We start from the raw sequence: 17232 nt of genomic DNA on the forward strand, positions 1-17232 counted from the left end.
CCCTTCATTATGATTGGTCTATTTTCCGCAAGCGTTCGTAAGCCCACCGGGAGGTTTCCTAGTCAGGGAATTAGTGGGTCTTACCGAGCTCCACCCTTGGTTCCTTCCTCCACGCTCGTCAAAATAGAGTTAACCAGCTTGGGCCACCCCCGCATCGTGTACTGGTTGAATTGCACATCGTGCCCCTGTGAAGTCAGTGTCGCTCTGGTGCCAAGAATATGCCGAGCTCCCCCCAATGGAGATCTGCATAGCTTAAAAGCTGGGGATATCCTTCCAATAGTTCTGGGCATACAGCGAGATCTTCATTATTTAAATATAATTAGGATCATTTCAACGCACTCGAATAGAGGATGAGGTTTCCTCCCAAGGTTTACCAGTTCCTGGTGGGCACTTTTGCTGCACTTGGATCTTTCCTCTACGGATATGACCTTACTATCGTGGCCGAGGGTAAGCTAGCCAACGTAGAGTTCGCCCCATAATTTGTTCGCAGGGACTGACGAAGTTGTATCTCTCTTGATCAGTGGTGTCTAGCGGTTCATTCCTGAACTACTTTAGCCCAACCACCAGTGAAATAGGTCTGGTCGCGTCGCTGCTCACAGCTGGAGCTTTCGTCGGCGCTGGGTTAGCGTACCCGTGCTCAGATCACTTTGGCCGCCGAGCAACCATCTTAACTGGCGGATTGATCTTCTGCCTCGGTGGTGGACTACAGACCGGTGCTCAAAACTATGGCTACATCTTAGGAGGTCGTTTCATCTCGGGCGTCTCGTGAGCTTCCACTGCCAAACTCTTTCCCGAGTTTGTGACCTACGCCTAACTTGATTAACTAACAATCCATAGGATCGGTGTCCTCACTATGATCATTCCAATTTATCAGGCAGAATTGGTCCACCCCGATATCCGAGGCTTGGTGACTGGACTGCAGCAGTTCATGGTCGGCATTGGTGGAGTTTGTGGAAGTTGGATCAGCTACGGCACCTATGTCAGCTTCTCAGATAACAGGCAATGGCGCATACCATTGGGTATTCAGATTGTACCGGCTGCTCTTTTGTCCAGCCTGATTTTCTTCTTCCCCGAATCACCTCGGTGGCTCATTAGCCAGGGCCAGCAAGAGAGGGGTCTACAGACCCTCGCACGACTACATGCTAACGGTAACACATCCGATCCTTGGATTCTCGCCGAGTTTGAACAAATCAAAGCCCAAATTGCTACAGAAAATGAGCATAGCCAGGTCACATTATATCAGTCGATCAGCGATAAATCAAACTTCCGGCGTATTCTGCTGGCTTGCGCCATGCAAGCTGCCACGCAAATGACGGGAGTCTCCGCTATTCAATATTACTCGGTCACCATCTTCGTAAGCCTTCCTGAACTCCACAGCCTCTTTTTCTTCAGATTGCTGACTGTGACTCCAAACTAGAAACAAATTGGCATCGATGGAACTGACACCCTGCGCTATCAAGCCATTAACTCAATCATTGGCCTTATTGGTGAACTGCTCCTCATGCTGATCGTCGATAAAATAGGTCGTCGTAAGCTTGTGGTGGGTGGAAATCTTGCCATGTGTCTCACATACGTGATCAGCACAATTCTTCTCGCCCAATTCCCTCCCGAGATGAACAACGCGGGCGCGCATTGGGGCTTCGTTATCATGACATGGGTTTATAATTTCTGCTTCGCAAGTATGGGATCACTGTGTATGTTCAACCTACCTTCCATTTTCATCATTCCTTTACCCAGCCCTAAAACTCGTCCCTAACGTCTATTTAGCTTGGATGATCCCCGCCGAGATTTTTGATACAGCAACCCGAGCCAAGGGTGTAGCTTTGGGTTGCATGGTATCATTCGCATTTAAGTTTGTCTTCCAGTCATCTCTATCTTTCACCCTAAAAGAGGTTCAATATTGACCTTTATTTCCTTCTCATAGCACAATGATTGGTCAAGTGACACCCATTGGAATGGCAACCTCCGGGTGGAAGTTCTACATCCTTTTTGTGGTCAGTACCCATCAAATAACTCTCCTGACCTTTCCTTTGCCTTCCGCACTGTAATAGTACATCCTTTGGGAGGACTCCACCATAGCTGACAGCGTTTAACTAGGTCTGCAATTTCACCAATGCCGTCTTCTTTTGGGCCATGCTCCCTGAGACAAAACAGTTGCCTTTGGAGGAGATGAAGAAACTCTTCACCGAGACTCCCTGGTTCGTCGGCAACAGGACTACAAGCGACCACCGGATCACAGAAACCAGTATGCTGGCGGAGCGAATCAAGGAGCAAGGACTAGGGAATAAGAATGGCATGGCTGAGCATGAGGAGTTTACCGCTTGATCAGAGTCGGGTGCGGGAGCAAGGTGTTGGGGGCGCATTTCAAAGGCTTGATCGATCCTGAAGCAACAGGACAGTATGTTTGGTCTTCCTCGACATATAGGTTGTTGTAGCTTGCACATCGTTCGCCAAATTGGATATTGTGTTACTTTATATATTTGGGAAAAATTTCTATAGGAACCATCCATTCTATCCTATTCTATAGGTTGCGACTAGTTAGCTTATAATATCTGCTTCTCTTCGCATGTTTGATAGTGGCCGATCAAGATCAGCTAATAGGGCGAGTTGATAAGCCGGTGCTAGACCAGCAGAACTTACCTCTTGGTTGTGCCTCAGAGCTTCTGAATATTTAGTAAATCTTAAATCCTCAAGCTGGAGACTGATTGTTGATTTAATCTCCCTGGCAAATCCCTAGCACTCGATATTACGTGGCAGCAGCTTACGCAAGTATCTTCGCCTCTACGCTGATAAGTCAAGTCAAAGATCGAGACCTAGCATTGCGTGAGCTGATACTGACTGGAGCAAGAATTGCCAATGCCCTCACACAAAAGTTTAGGGCCGCTCCGCTCAGCAGGAGGGAAAGTGAAGAGCATATTGTTCATACTTTAAATGAGGCGGTTGAAACGGCCAATCCATTCGCTTCGGGACTACGCTGTCAAAAGATTTGTGAAACTGGAGAGTAGTGCCAGGATTATTTGTTGTGGCCACTGAGATGTTGAAAATTACTCCAAGACCATCGTTTATAGGTTGATTGCTGAGAGCAAGCTGAAGTTATACCGAGCGATGCCTGCAGAAGCGAGAAGTTTCTTCACAACACTATTCGACCAGTGTGAATAAAGTGAAATTGGAAGTCAACTTTGGAACGAATATTATATATCCTGTTGACCATTCTCTTTTGAATTTTCACTCGTGCAGGTGTGGTCCTTGTGTGGCAGGTCATATCACCGCGGCTATATCTGGGATGGCAAGGTGATAAAAGCGCAGACTCCATATCATGTCGGTCATTCGTTTTCAATGCTTTTTGATATCTAAATCACTTAGGCTGAATATTTGAAGTTATACCTATACTTAGTGGTCTTGGCTCTTTAGTATGAAGGCGGCCGTGGCAATAAGTGTGCTGAGCCGTGAATTATTGAAGGAAGAGAAGGCACTTTGGTTTTGAATAGCTAGCCGCTTATGCGACTTTTTGATGTCTTTTTAGCTAGTCATCTTTTTATATTAAAAGGAGATGACATTGAAAGTCTCGAAATGGGTTGGATACACGTTGATAGCTTATTTTAGAAACAGCGAAACAGCAACACCCAAAACTTATCCTCTTCGCTTGTTGAAACTCTACTTTCAAAAGCATTCTCGTGTTTCCCAACGCTAGGTCTTGTGTTAATCAATATCATTCTAAAACTCTTAAATGATCACATCTAATATATATTCAAAGTGACAGCGGGTGGTATGGATCCGTACATTAATCTGGCAGACATGGAAGCCACATATTGGAAAGCGAAGCAACATTGAATGGTGCCCAGCTTAGCGACTGCCATAGTACGAAAGCACGGGGCTAAGGCCCTGAGCAGTCCCGATAGAAGTCTCAAACTGGAGTCTCCACCACTCAACCAACTCACGGTTTTCCATGAAGGTCGCAAACTGAGTCAGGGACGAGAATTTATCGTCCCACACACTTCCCGCCTTCGAAGTCAAGTCCTTCCGTACCAAGTAGCTCTCACCGTCGACGAATTGCTGCTGGTATTCGTCGCTAAGCAACCAGCTCATGAACAATTTCGCACTTTCGGGGCGAGGAGTAGAGGCAAAAATAGCACCAGTCTGTGGCCAGAATAGATGAGTGTCTTCGGGCGTTTTGCTAGCGAGGTTTTTAGCTCCGCTCAAGCCAGTGGTGAAAGATAACGACCGAGTTGAATTGGCTTCAGCAAGATAGTCAGCTGGCTCGCCAGTTCCCCGAACCCATTGTACGTCCTGTTCAATGAGTGATTCGAACCATTCCCAGCCATATTTGTCGATGATGACAGAGAAGAGATATGTGATAGCGTCGTCGTCGTTGGGATACGTCAACGTGAGTTTGCTTTTCCACTCCGGGCGTACAAATTCACCATAGGAGGATGGGACATTAGACTCATTCACCAGTCCGGTGTTGTAAATGAGATCTCCGAATCCATCTAATCCACGAATAATAGAGTAAGTTAGCCTAAGAAAATTTTTCTGAAGGGAGGAAGATAGGATCATGTTGCTCACAAATAAATGCGCCCACAAAGGCACCTTGAGGATCCTTGATAGCGGTATAAATGTCCTCCCATTTCAACGGCTTGTAGGGTAACAGCCGTCCCTCCCTCTTCCAGCGACCGAAATCCTGGACCGTCTGCAACACCGCAATGTCTGCGCCGTCGGTTCCATTGCGCTGGAACTGACGATTGACTCGGCTGTCATGATATTTTGAAACATCTACAGTCAGATTGAGCTTGATTTCAGGGAATCGTGCTTGCCATGCTGCAATCGTTGATTCGCCCTGGCTAACAGCTGTTCAACCGTGTAAGTAAGAGTTCCTCTGGAATTTGAGGGTGAAATTGTTACCATCTCCTCCCCAAAGAACAATCAGGTCCCCCGTCTCCTGTTTAGCAGACTCGTAGATTTCGTCCAGAGTGCGGTTCTCAATAGCAGGATCGTGGCCAGGGTAGGAGTTCCATTTGGGCAGCACGTTGCAGCGAGCAAGGTCCACCAGGCCCAGAAGGCTGAGGATAAGTGGCTGTCTGGCGATTTTCATAGCAGCTTCAAGCGGATTGGAGTTTAATTGTTGAGGATACTTGATAAAGGTGTGCTGTAATGAATGTCAATCAATGACACGTACGGAGCAATATATAGTTATATGTGTTATGTATTATTTGTAAACGGAATTATCCCGCGATTATGTAAAATTAAGTTATTCAAACGTTGGAAGGTTATTTAAGGTTATTACAAAGCGATATTTAAGGGGGGAAAAAGGGGGTGGGAGAGGAGAGGAAGTTGGCCGCATTCCGATGTCGTGATGGTCCTTCGCAGGCACATTACCAACCTGGCCCAGGTGGAGCAACTTGGCTTTGAGCCAAGTACTCCGTAAGTTGATTTATAATCTAAAACATTTCGGCCTTTTCATTTTCTGAGGTCTCCAATATGCTCTTTCTTGGTAGGTACAATCTGCCAAAACACAGCACTTCTGTGAAAAAAAGAGGCAAATCCTATCAATCAGATAAGAACTACTTACTCCGTAGATGCCGTTGAAGAATTCATGTGGAACGACAGTATCAATGCCAAGACCTAGTTAAATTAGTATCGTCGGATTTTCGGCCGTGTTTCAGTTAGCCCATCCTTCTGGTTATTCATGCGGAGAATACATTTCAATTCGGGCATCTTCCCCGTCTTACTGCCCAGATTCTGGTTCAGGAACAACCCTCGTTGCATCCAATCCTACTCCGTACTTTGTAAATCCTTATGCGTGAGGGTATTGACAAAGACGGTTATTTTTAGCCGGGTATTTATTTTCGCACGTTTACATGAATAATAGATACTTTGATTTGGCGGACTATGAGGGAGGTGATAGGGGCATTATTAGACAGGGCGGAGGCAGATGAGCGAGAGTAAATATTCTGGAGGACTTTGGGTATATTCCAGGTTTTAGACCGCATTGCGCTTATTTGATGTTACTTATTGTTTTATTTCTTCTAGACAAAGATGTATGACCATGCTAAAGTTGTACGCGAAAGCTGACAGGCTAGTCCTTAGGTTGGCGCGATGGACTCTGGAACCTGCCGTAGTTGGGGCCGTAATTACGTGAGCCCCCACAACTGAGGCCCCGCCCCATATTCCTTCACGACTCCACGTACAACATCGAGCTATCGAGCTATCGAGCTAGCACTATGGGACGCTCTTGCTGTGGAGCCACGCCCTCTCAGGCAGATACAATCAACAAATTTGTGCCAAAAAACTCAGAGACGTCCAGTCGAGAGAACTCTTGTGGAAACGGCGATATCCAAAACAATGATGACAACAATACAGATTCCTCTGCTAAAGCCACAGACACCTGCTACCAAGAGCCTACCGATTCTTGCAAGGGTAAGGCTCGGCCTGCGGCTTGCGAGGGAGGCTGCTGCGACCAGTCTAGCGAGGCTATTGGTGAAAAGGATGTCCCTTCTTTGGGTGCTTCTACCTCTAAGGAAGCTTGTTGTGCAGAAGATTCTACCATCAAGGCTGGAATGCTAAGCCCCAGTGTTTCCTGTCCTGGTACCCCATGGTTGAGCAAACCTGCTACTTCGGTTGAACCTACCGTGGCAGAGTGCTGCCAGGGCAAGCCTTCGCCCTGCTGTGATGAAACCTGCCTCGACCGTCTGGCTTTACGTGAGTGTGATACCGGGTCAAGCACCCATCGCATGGAAACAGCTGGATACTGTATGTTGAAATGAAATCTCTTATTGTCATATTACTCTACTAACGTTGGATGCGATGCAGCTTGTTCCTCGATATCTACACCGGCGGAAGGTGCGAAGATCAACCGCGGAGCGTGCGACCGTCACTATCGCTCAGTTAGAGAGCAGTATGCTGCTAGGCTTACGGCACTCGGATGTATCTGCCGTGCCCTTCTTGCCCTTGGCAAGGAATCATGCTGCGAGCCTCGAAAGCGCTCTTCGCTGGGTAAGGGGCGATGCTCCGAACGACCATTGAAACAGTCTCTCTCTCGCGTTTCGGTTGAATCTCGCCGCACATGTGGAATGCCTAGAAGTCGATCGCCCGGCCGAAGTATCAACCACGGCGGAACGTACAAAATTGCAGGTGGTGTTCAAAAGAGTGCCAGCCAAGGTTGCTCTGCTAACTCTTGCTGCAAACCCAATACTACCACATTCAGTGATAACTGTGTCGATCCCTGCGCCCCCGAAGCAGACGGAAGGAAAATCAAGTCAGCAGATAGCTCCTGCGCTGATATTTGCTGCACCCCCAAAAAGCTATCCTTACCCAAAGACAAGAAGAGTGGGACCGTCAGCATCACCCCCGATCTAGAGGGCCAAGCCATAGGCGTTGAGCACGCTGTTCTCTCGATATCTGGTATGACCTGCACTGGGTGCGAGACGAAACTCAACAGAACCCTCGCGACAGTGGCAGGCATTAAGAATCTGAGGACCAGTCTAGTTCTCTCTCGAGCTGAATTTGATTTGGATCTCAATCTCTCAACTATGGACTTTGTTATGAAGCACTTGGAACGGACTACAGAGTTCAAATGTGAGATCATCACCAGTAATGGGTCAACTATGGATATGATTGTTTCTGGGGATCCATTCTTGATCGTCAACCAGGCTTGGCCAGATGGCGTGAGTGACATATCGCTTGTCGAGAAGAGTACTATTCGCGTTTCTTTTGACCCCGAAGTGGTCGGGGCACGAGATCTCATTGAAAAACACTGGGGCGAGATTGCAAAGCTTGCACCCATTTGCGCTGACCCAGCACTCGCAGCTGGAAGCAAGCATGTCCGCCATTCCGGCTTCATGACTCTCTTATCTGCAGTCCTCACGATCCCAGTGTTGGTCATGTCATGGGCCCCCATCCCTAAGAGAGAAATTGCCTATAGCTCTGCCTCACTGGCTTTAGCTACTGTCATTCAGGTTGTGATAGCAGGGCCTTTTTATCCTACAGCTTTGAAGGCCCTTCTCTTCTCGCGAGTCATTGAGATGGATCTTCTTATCGTCTTGAGTACTAGCGCGGCATACATTTTCTCTGTGGTCTCTTTCGGCTTTCTCGTTGCTGGTAACCCTCTATCCACTAGCCAGTTCTTCGAGACAAGTACCCTTCTGGTTACATTGATCATGTTCGGACGATATATCGCCACTCTTGCGCGACAAAAAGCAGTGGAGTCAATCTCCATTCGATCACTTCAGGCCCAAACTGCCCTTCTTGTGAACCCTTCAAACTCTTCGGAGGCTCAAGAAATTGACGTTAGGCTACTGCAATATGGAGACACATTCAAAGTCCTGCCTGATGTGAGAATCCCCACCGATGGAACTGTTACATCTGGTTCATCAGAAGTAAACGAGTCGATGCTCACTGGAGAGTCCCGTCCTGTCGAAAAAAATCCCAAATCCCGTGTTATTGCAGGGACTATCAACGGATCGGGAAGTCTAGTTGTTAGGCTAACTCGCCTCCCGGGTGACAATGCCATTAACACTATCGCCGCCATGGTCGATGAAGCCAAGCTTTCTAAGCCAAAGATCCAGGAACTCGCGGACAAGGCGGCTTCCTATTTTGTTCCAGTCATTGTGGGTTTGACTATCGTCACATTTGTTATTTGGGTTGCTGTTGGCATAGCAATACAAGGCAAGACCGGTTCCGAAGCAACCGTCCAGGCTGTCACCTACGCCATCACCGTGCTTATTGTCTCCTGCCCTTGCGCCATTGGTCTCGCCGTACCGATGGTGGTTGTAATCTGCAGCGGTATTGTGGCGGAGCGAGGTGTGATATTCAAGTCCGCACATTCCATCGAAGTCGCACATAGGGCCTCTCACGTGGTCCTTGACAAGACAGGAACCCTAACTCGGGGAAAGCTCAGCGTAGCCGTTGAACACTACCTTGAAAATGGAGAATCATGCCTGTCACTTCTTTTGGGCCTGGTTGGCGACAGCAAGCACCCGGTTTCGGTTGCTGTTGTTAATCATCTTAGACATAAGGGGATTTTTGCAACAACTGTCCCCGACGTTAAAAGCTTAACTGGCCGAGGTGTGGAAGCAAAGCTTGCTAATCAATCACTACAAGCTGGAAATTCTCGCTGGCTAGAGCTTTCCACCCACCCGCTGGTACAGCCGGTGCTTACACAAGGCTACACCGCGTTCTGCTTTACCATAGACGGTGCACTACTTGCAGTCTTCGGTCTCGAGGACTCTCTCCGAGCTGATGCAACCCATGTGGTCAAGGCTCTACAGAAACGCGGGGTCTCCGTTCATGTGGTATCAGGCGATGATGAAGGCGCCGTGCAAAACGTAGCCACAAAGTTAGGAATCCCCGAGGGCAACGTTCATGCTCGGAGCTCTCCGGCAGATAAACAAGTCTATATCAAAAGTCTCCTAGGCAATTCTTCAGATGGTAAGGTGCCGATTGTCATATTTTGTGGGGATGGCACTAATGATGCCGTGGCTCTCGCGCAAGCTACCATTGGCGTTCACATGAACGAAGGTAGCGACGTTGCCCAGTCTGCAGCTGATGTTGTGCTTATGCGTCCAGATTTGTCTGGTCTCCTCACCGTGATGAATGCTAGCAAGGTCTCTGTGAGACGCATCAAATTCAACTTCGTTTGGAGCTTTGTTTACAACACATTTGCTGTGCTCCTTGCGGCCGGGGCCTTTGTGAATTCCAGAATTCCACCCCAGTTTGCGGGACTGGGGGAGCTAATTAGCGTACTGCCTGTCATCATCGCTGCTGTGCTCTTGCGCTGGTCCAAGATCTAGCTTGTGGGTGAAACAATGATTATAGTATCTTGAAATTTTCCTCTCATAAGAGAAGATGATCCTATTCAACTAAATATTGACTGTTCTTTTGATGTGTCAGAGCGACTTTGTGACCTAACAAATGGAACGCAATGTGGTTCGGATGGTTGTTTTCAACAAGCAATCGTTCACTTCCTTTAGCAAAATCAAGCATTTTTCTTTCATATCGCTTCTCTGTATGGCTAGGAGAATACGTTGTAATACCGTGAGTTGAGAGGAGAGAAGATGATATGATTATAGATGGCACCGGGCATTTGGGAAATTTTCTATTTACTCTACTTGTTTGTAGTATAATACATAAAACATAGCCCACCGCATTTGCAGCCTTGCTCCATCTTTTTATAGGTCTTTTTAGTAGTCTTTTTAGTGGTCTTGTTTAGATTACCCCCCTTGTAGTGTTGTATCTAGAGTATAGGTGATAAGACCGGTTTAATTTGTGAACAGGACTTTTCTAGGATTGAGCTCTACTACATGAGCTGATCTATGTACAACCAACCGTTCATTCGATGGAAGAAACACACTTGCATTGGGGTATCTCTTGTTTGCACTATTGTATGATGCTGTAGCGTTTGACCTAGCAAGACTGAAGGAAATATAGATTTTTAAGACATAAAGATAAAAAGCAACTCAATTTTTTAGGACACGCATCTACCATCTTTACCATTAGCTTTCTTCTTAGGCATAAAGATCAAACGCGACCAAATTATATAAGATATGTACTATCATAGATCGCATCTAGCGTTCAATATTAACCTTTAGATTCGTTTTTGAAGATAAGGATAAAAAGCGATCTAACTGTATAGGACTTGTATTGCTATGGATCGTATATACCATTTAATTTTTATTAACAGATTTGGTCTTGAACATGAAAACAAAACCCGTTCTAAATGTACATGATAGATCAAGTTCATGAGCACCAACTGGCAAGTGGAAAGTTGGCTCCCGAGACTCTGGTCACCGCCATCGCCACAAGGTGGCTTGTGTGTGCTTCTCCTCATCCATCCTCTTTTCCCATGACCACCCAACGCTGCCTGCTTCCTACTTCCTACTCACCATATTTTGCTTGAAATATTCCGTACCTTCACATATCCTCTTTGATTCCTCTATCTAGTTTTTCTACTCCTTCAACCAATGAACCGATCATCACCGTGAAGAAGAACACGCACACACAACCTCACAGACCGAGCCGCCATGGCGCGACGGTACGAGATCGATGAGCTGATATGGCTCCGCGGCTCGCCCCTCGTCGCAAAGCCTCCTGGACTACCTCCAATTGAAGAATGGATGTATGTTGGCTCTAATGCTTGCAATTCTTCGGCTGTCCCGCACTGTCGACGTCAAGACTGACCGCAACCTCTAGGCCTCAACCTGACCCAACAACCACACAACGCAAAACCCATGGCACCCGTGATGCCAATAATCCGGCTGAAACGACTGGCACAAACAGAAGGCCTAGCTTTTTTGAACCTAAACATATCTCTCGGGGGTCCAATTCTGGTATTATTATCTCCCTTTCTGTCGATCACCAAGCATCCTGATCGGTCTACAATGGAGGCACTTGCTAATGTGGATTTCTTCTACCTCCAGAGGACATTGTACTCGGCCCCCCGAAAACTGCCTTCGCTTCATCGCGCATTGGCGGCAAAGGCTCGTTCGATTTGACAGACCGACCAGCGGCGCGGCCAAACGACTCGGATGAAACGAAGAATGACCGATTCAACTTCAGAGACAAATTTTTCAAGGACCGCGATGCCCCAGAGAAAGAGTTAGATCGACGGGAGGCCAAGCCAGGGCCACTGACTGCCCGGCGTGGGGAGAGAGAAGACTGGAACGCCGGGCGCCCACGTCGCACATTCGGCCCGGATGAGCAGGAGCGCAAGCCCAGGCGAAACGGCGAGTTTGACCGATGGGAAAGCAAAGAAGGACCTCGCGATCCCAATGCTGAACGGGTGCCGCGTGACAAAGATGGCCGGTTCCCAATTCGGAAAGAAGGACAACCCCCACGATCCAAATATGAAGGAAGCTGGTTCCGCGAGGAACAGGCCCAAGAGGCCGCTGATGCTGATGACGATAAACCGCCGTTGCGCAACCGAGAATGGCGCCAAAACCAGACCCGACACGGCACCGAACGTGAGTGGAACCGCGGCGCCAAATTTGAACAAGAACCTGAATGGCTGGATGCCAATGAACGAGACGAACCACGACGAGCACACACTCAGGAGGACTTTGAGCGGTGGAAGGAGCGTATGAAGGCTGGATCTGGATCATCCGCACAACCCCCGGCACATACCGAGGAGAAGAGAGAAGCGCACATTGAAGAGCAAAAGCCGGAATCCCGCCGTACTGATGGTGAGATCTTCAGCAATTCTGGCGCTCAGTTCATGTCCGACGAGTCAATGGAACGATTCTTCGGGCTCTTGGGTGATTCGAAGGCCCAGCCTCAGACCCCAGAGGTCAGTACTCCTATCGCTGCCGATCCAGTCGTCAAAAAGGAACCTTCCCCCTTTCCCGGAAAGCCTGGAAAGTCATCTCGTTTTGCAGGTCTCTTTAGCCCCATGCCGGAGAGCCCTGCCAGAGAGCCCGAGCCGATGCCTTATTTCAGTGCCCCGCCCCAGCCCCAGCATTATCAACAGCCCCAGCCGGCGCCCGAGAGTATGCCTTTCCCATCCCACAGTGCGGACCAAGAAGGCTTTCAGCGCATTCTGCAGATGCTTGGTGGACAACGCTCGGAGAATTCTACGCCCCACGAGATGGGTTTGCCTCCGCAGCAACGGAATATCTCCATGATGCACGCCGAGCAGCAACATGCCGCGCTATCTATGTCATCTCCTTCCAGGGAACACCCCCACCGATCCGATTACATGGGCGCTGGCCCCGAGAATCCCATGGCCCAAGCTGGCCCCAAGGATCCTCAGGCGCTGGAGAGGGCGCACTTGCTTCGTTTGATGCAGCAAGTCCGAGTCGGTCCACCACCTGCGGGTCATCTCCCCCAGCAGTCCCCGAACCCGGGAATTGCCCCTCCTCCAGGTCTCATGCCAGAAGGCATGCCACAAGGCATGCCACGTCCTCCGCCAGGGCTTTCTGCTCAAAAGACACCCACTTTCCTCGATGACCCTGCAATTGCAAACATGCAGCGACCAGATAGCGAGCACCTCCGTCGGCGACCTGCAAATGGTCCGCCTATGGGATTCTTTGACGATATGCCGTTCCCTCAGGGTAATCAAGGCCCTATGACCCCGGGTGGTCCCATTACTCCGGGTGGCTCGCGGCCTCCTCAAGGCGCAAATCAGCCTCCCATGCCGCTTCAGCGACCCCCGGGTCTTGAGCATCTGCCACCCCCTGGATGGACTGGTCAGCCTGTCCCGCAGCAAGGAAATGTACCAAACCCTATGGGCCCCCCTCCTGGAATATCCACACCGGGCCGCGGCATGAACCCCAACTTCCCTCCTGGCATGCTTCCTATGCCCGGCAACGCGCCTCCAATGAATGAGCGCCAAGGCTTCCCTCGCGGCCTGCCTCCAGGCATGATGCCTCCTCCGGGTTATATGAACGGCCCTCCCCCAGGCTTCCCTCCCATGCCGCCAAACCCCGAGGCTATGATGGGACTTGGTCCTGGTGCCCAGGGTCCCTTTGGACCTGGCAACCCTGGCCCACAGGGCCCTCCCCCCTCGTCTAGACACCTTCTGGAGATGTTCGGCCAGTCCAACGGCGGTGATATCCGTGGTGGCATGGTCGGTCCCGGCCAGTTCAGATAATCAGAGATTATTGGAAATGAATTTCTATCGTCTCCATTACATTTACGCACCATTTACCACTGCCCAATGACCATTTATGATTATCTACGCTAGCTTGGTGAAGCCGATGTACATGGGCACGTGATCTTCTTTTTCCATTTTCCATCCACCCAGATCCCACGGCAACGTCGCACTTCCTTTTGAGAGAACAAAATACCCATTTTCTTGTTTTTCTTTCTTTCCTCGATGTATTTGCTCATGCCTTTTCGGCAAAATGATGCCCGTGTTCAATAACTGACCCCTACTCCGCGTTTGAGCCTTTGCTGCGTTGGCTTTGGCTTCTCTGGTGTGATTTTGCTGCATCTGTTACCGGGCCTTATCTTTTCCTCTCCCCTTCATATCTTTCCGGTGTTCTTGAAATCTCTCAAGGGGCGATGTGTCTGTGCGGTGTCTTTTGGTGTTGGATCTGATGAGTATAGTCGTGATGACTACAACTGAGGATTGACAATATGTGTCGATAAGGTGGTGGATGGATGGTCTTTAACTATGATTCCATTGGGTCTCCGTTCTTACCTAGTTGCCGGTAGACCCATTATTTGTTTCCACAGATAGCTGACCAACCTCAATTTATCCATCACTTGTTCGAGACTAGGATCACTGTGAAATATTTCATAATAAATGATGTCCATCGATGAATGGCTAGTAGGTACTATGTCTCGGCCCGATCTGTCCTTGACAGACTATATTCTGTGGTTATTGTATTAACTAAACAAGTGACATTATCCCTCCCAGCTTAGGAGCAATGCCTTACTACGTATGTACTACTCCCCCCTCCCGCTGTTGTTAACAAGCCAGCGTATTGCTCCCCTCCATGCCGTACTAACTGAGTTATTTGCTATAGTGGTTCCAGCATGTTCCTTTTCTAACTACATATCAGCTCTGATGTACTCGCTCTCGTTGCATTCTTTAGACTCTTTATTGATAATGTTTGTATCCGATATGTCTTCGGGTGTTCCTTGTAGTCTTCTTAGTCTTGTGAGAATGCCACATTGTGGAACTTGTCGGATGCGATTGCCACTATGCAGGCATCGTATATAAGTCTACAAAAAGGTATTTGTGCTTCCTTCCCCCTGTTATAGCGTGACTCAAAATATCCCAATCCAGATTCGGTCCCACCAACCAGCATGATACTTAATGTATATTCTGGATGTATCGCACCGTGAGGAGGTTAAAACTTCATATCAGCACTAGACTATTTGGTGGCATATCTATTCAACATGCATAGTGTGATTTTTGAAGCTGAATTGCTATCTATGACCATATTCAAGCTACTCAGGCCGTTCCTTTCGTCCCTAACCCCTTCTGGAGTTTAGGCGTTGGGCACTGGGTATTTGCTGCGGAACTGTATGACCAGATCACCTGCTACATAAGTTTGGTTGAAACCTTTGTACCTTGAATTAAGGCATAGAAAATTACGATAATTATCGATAATGATTTCAGTGCTGCCACTTTCAGAACACATTGATTTGATTCCCGCGAGAAAAGATGATACAGTTGGAATTAGCAGTGCGAGAGCTGATTAGGCCAGTCACGTGACTACACGTGATATTCCTTGCCCCCATCGATTTGTGAAAATGAAGTATGAAATGACCAGGTAGCTTTATGGATCATATATTACCACTTATGACAATTGAAATTCTTAATAATTAGAGCATAAAAGGAGTAGATTTCGATGTTCAAATACCTCCCGGACTAGATCCAAGCAATATAAAGTCAACTACCCATTCTAACATCGTTGAGGTTACTTACCTTCAGCCTTGGAGGTACTGGCCGACGACTAAGCGGGACTTATTCGACGACTAAGCATAGCAAACGCCCATCGTATGAACTGTGTTGTATATTTCCATGTATAGTGATTTGATCTCAATCTTGTCGTCACCCGACACAACGCCGGCGATATCTTGTACACAAACCTGTGCAGGGCTCGGCCACTGAGTATCGAGGATACATCCTGATACTTCCTCAAGTTACCTCATACTTTAATTCAAACAGCCAAGTATATACCCGTGTTAACCTCAGCCTTTGGAGTGTTGTCGAGTCCCATGCTAACATTCTCAACCCATAGGCAGGACGGTTGAGCCAACCGGCGAGCTCCAGTACCTCATCATTTGAATCAAGAATATTGAAACATGTGTTTCTCTAAGGTAAGATCTCACTTCAAAGATTTTGCCAGTCAGAAAAATTGGTTGGCTAGAGACCTCCGCGATAGAAAGACTTGCATCGCAAGGGCATTGTGCGCTAATTGAATGGCTGAGTAGTCCTCCAACATGGATCCTGCGGATGTGGATATCAGTCTTCAAGTGGACGATAATAGGGTAAGTCAATGTCTCGGCGCTTTCCCTATTCGCGCGCGCGTTATCTATTTGTGTCCCACCAAGCTAATGTTTGACGCTCTCCGTGTTCACCACCTAGGTCGCCCACATCCAGACTGAATCTGCACTTCCCCACATTCGACCTTCGGTAGAAGACTACTTTGACGAACGCCCTGTCACTGTGTCCATCTCTACGGGGGTGAAGCGCAAGCGTGTCACTACTCCAACCCGCGTGCAAGCACCTCCAGCTGCCGAGAGCCCTGACCCTCTTCCTTGGTACCTAGATCCTGCCTACGCCAACTCGCTAGACTCTTCACCTGCAATCGATGAGTCTCGTCTGACTCGGCTTGGTAAGTCTCTCCCTTTGATCTCATCTTGTGTTTCTTCCCAAATGATTGGACGAGGAACTCATTATTCCGAATCTAGGAACCGAGGACCTTGAAGAGTCTGTGTGGTCCCCACCCCCCAAGCGTAAGCTTTATCTCGGCGCAATGGCTCCCCTGGAGCCCTCGGAGCTGCCTGACCTTCCGCCCATGACCAACCCCAGCTCGCGTGTTTGGGAATCTCACCGTCCCTCTGGATTGGACTTTACCATTTATGAAGACCCACAGGACCAGGAGAGCCCCAAGGTCAGTCCTTTGCAAGAAGGCTTCCACACTATCGAAGAGGATAAAGAGAACATCTTCCTCACTAGCTCTGACTATGGTACCTCTGACGAAGAAGAGGAGAATACTCGGCCCAACCTCGCTTGGAATGAAGCTTCCACCGGCCCACGCGATGCCTTCGGTCTGCCACTCAACCGCGAAATGTCTGATTTTGTCCGACCTCACTCCACTCCACTCCCAAAGCTCCACATGCGCCGTGGTCGAGAGGTCCTGCGAACCCTCTGGGCTGATGAGACACAAGTCCCCGAGGAAGGCAATGATCGGTTGCGTGATGAAATTCTGACGGACGCCCAGCTACGGGAGGTTGAGCATACTGAAGAGGGTTTCCAACAAGGTCGAACTATGCTCCGCCCTAACCGCCCCTCTGCTATCCGTGAGAATACCCCCGTTCAGGCTCCGGGCAACTTTGACCGAGATGTTCGCCGCGTTCTTGATTTCCACCAACACGAGGGTCGTCCTGCCACCCCTGAGGGAAATGAAGGTCGTCGCTCTGTCACTCTCGAGGAAAGCGAGGTGCAGCCCCAACAGCCCCAGCCGGAGCAGGAGCAGTAGCAGTAATCTGGGAAGAGATGGCTTCTTGCTCTCGGATTGTTTGCCACCTGGCGCTGTTCTGGCCTAACAATCTGGGACCTTCAGA

The 17232-nt window shown here is 48.7% G+C and overlaps 5 protein-coding genes across 5 annotated transcripts; 4 read left to right on the forward strand and 1 right to left on the reverse strand.

The window, feature by feature from the left end:
- Window positions 1–350: 350 nt before the first annotated feature.
- PEX2_107980 (Major facilitator superfamily domain, general substrate transporter) lies at window positions 351–2325 on the forward strand (the record flags this gene model as incomplete). Its single annotated transcript, XM_016748066.1, has 7 exons — window positions 351–447; window positions 522–765; window positions 838–1354; window positions 1418–1694; window positions 1768–1852; window positions 1925–1994; window positions 2098–2325. The coding sequence occupies 7 exons, from the start codon at window positions 351–353 to the stop codon at window positions 2323–2325; spliced, it is 1518 nt and encodes a 505-aa protein (XP_016594908.1).
- A 1518-nt stretch (window positions 2326–3843) lies between these two features.
- On the reverse strand, window positions 3844–5089 carry PEX2_107990 (ABC transporter substrate-binding protein; the record flags this gene model as incomplete). The annotated part of the gene is made up of 3 exons (XM_016748067.1): window positions 3844–4487; window positions 4564–4845; window positions 4900–5089. 3 exons carry the CDS (start codon window positions 5087–5089, stop codon window positions 3844–3846), a joined length of 1116 nt encoding a protein of 371 aa, XP_016594909.1.
- Window positions 5090–6218: 1129 nt separating this feature from the next.
- Window positions 6219–9785, forward strand: PEX2_108000 (cation-transporting P-type ATPase PCA1; the record flags this gene model as incomplete). Its single annotated transcript, XM_016748068.1, has 2 exons — window positions 6219–6747; window positions 6808–9785. The coding sequence occupies 2 exons, from the start codon at window positions 6219–6221 to the stop codon at window positions 9783–9785; spliced, it is 3507 nt and encodes a 1168-aa protein (XP_016594910.1).
- A 1230-nt stretch (window positions 9786–11015) lies between these two features.
- Window positions 11016–13579, forward strand: PEX2_108010 (uncharacterized protein; the record flags this gene model as incomplete). Its single annotated transcript, XM_016748069.1, has 3 exons — window positions 11016–11110; window positions 11185–11321; window positions 11412–13579. The coding sequence occupies 3 exons, from the start codon at window positions 11016–11018 to the stop codon at window positions 13577–13579; spliced, it is 2400 nt and encodes a 799-aa protein (XP_016594911.1).
- A 2306-nt stretch (window positions 13580–15885) lies between these two features.
- Window positions 15886–17147, forward strand: PEX2_108020 (uncharacterized protein; the record flags this gene model as incomplete). The annotated part of the gene is made up of 3 exons (XM_016748070.1): window positions 15886–15933; window positions 16031–16280; window positions 16357–17147. The coding sequence occupies 3 exons, from the start codon at window positions 15886–15888 to the stop codon at window positions 17145–17147; spliced, it is 1089 nt and encodes a 362-aa protein (XP_016594912.1).
- Window positions 17148–17232: the final 85 nt, after the last annotated feature.

The sequence above is a fragment of the Penicillium expansum genome (assembly GCF_000769745.1).
Source record: "Penicillium expansum strain MD-8 chromosome Unknown contig370, whole genome shotgun sequence".
Classification (NCBI taxonomy): domain Eukaryota; kingdom Fungi; phylum Ascomycota; class Eurotiomycetes; order Eurotiales; family Aspergillaceae; genus Penicillium; species Penicillium expansum.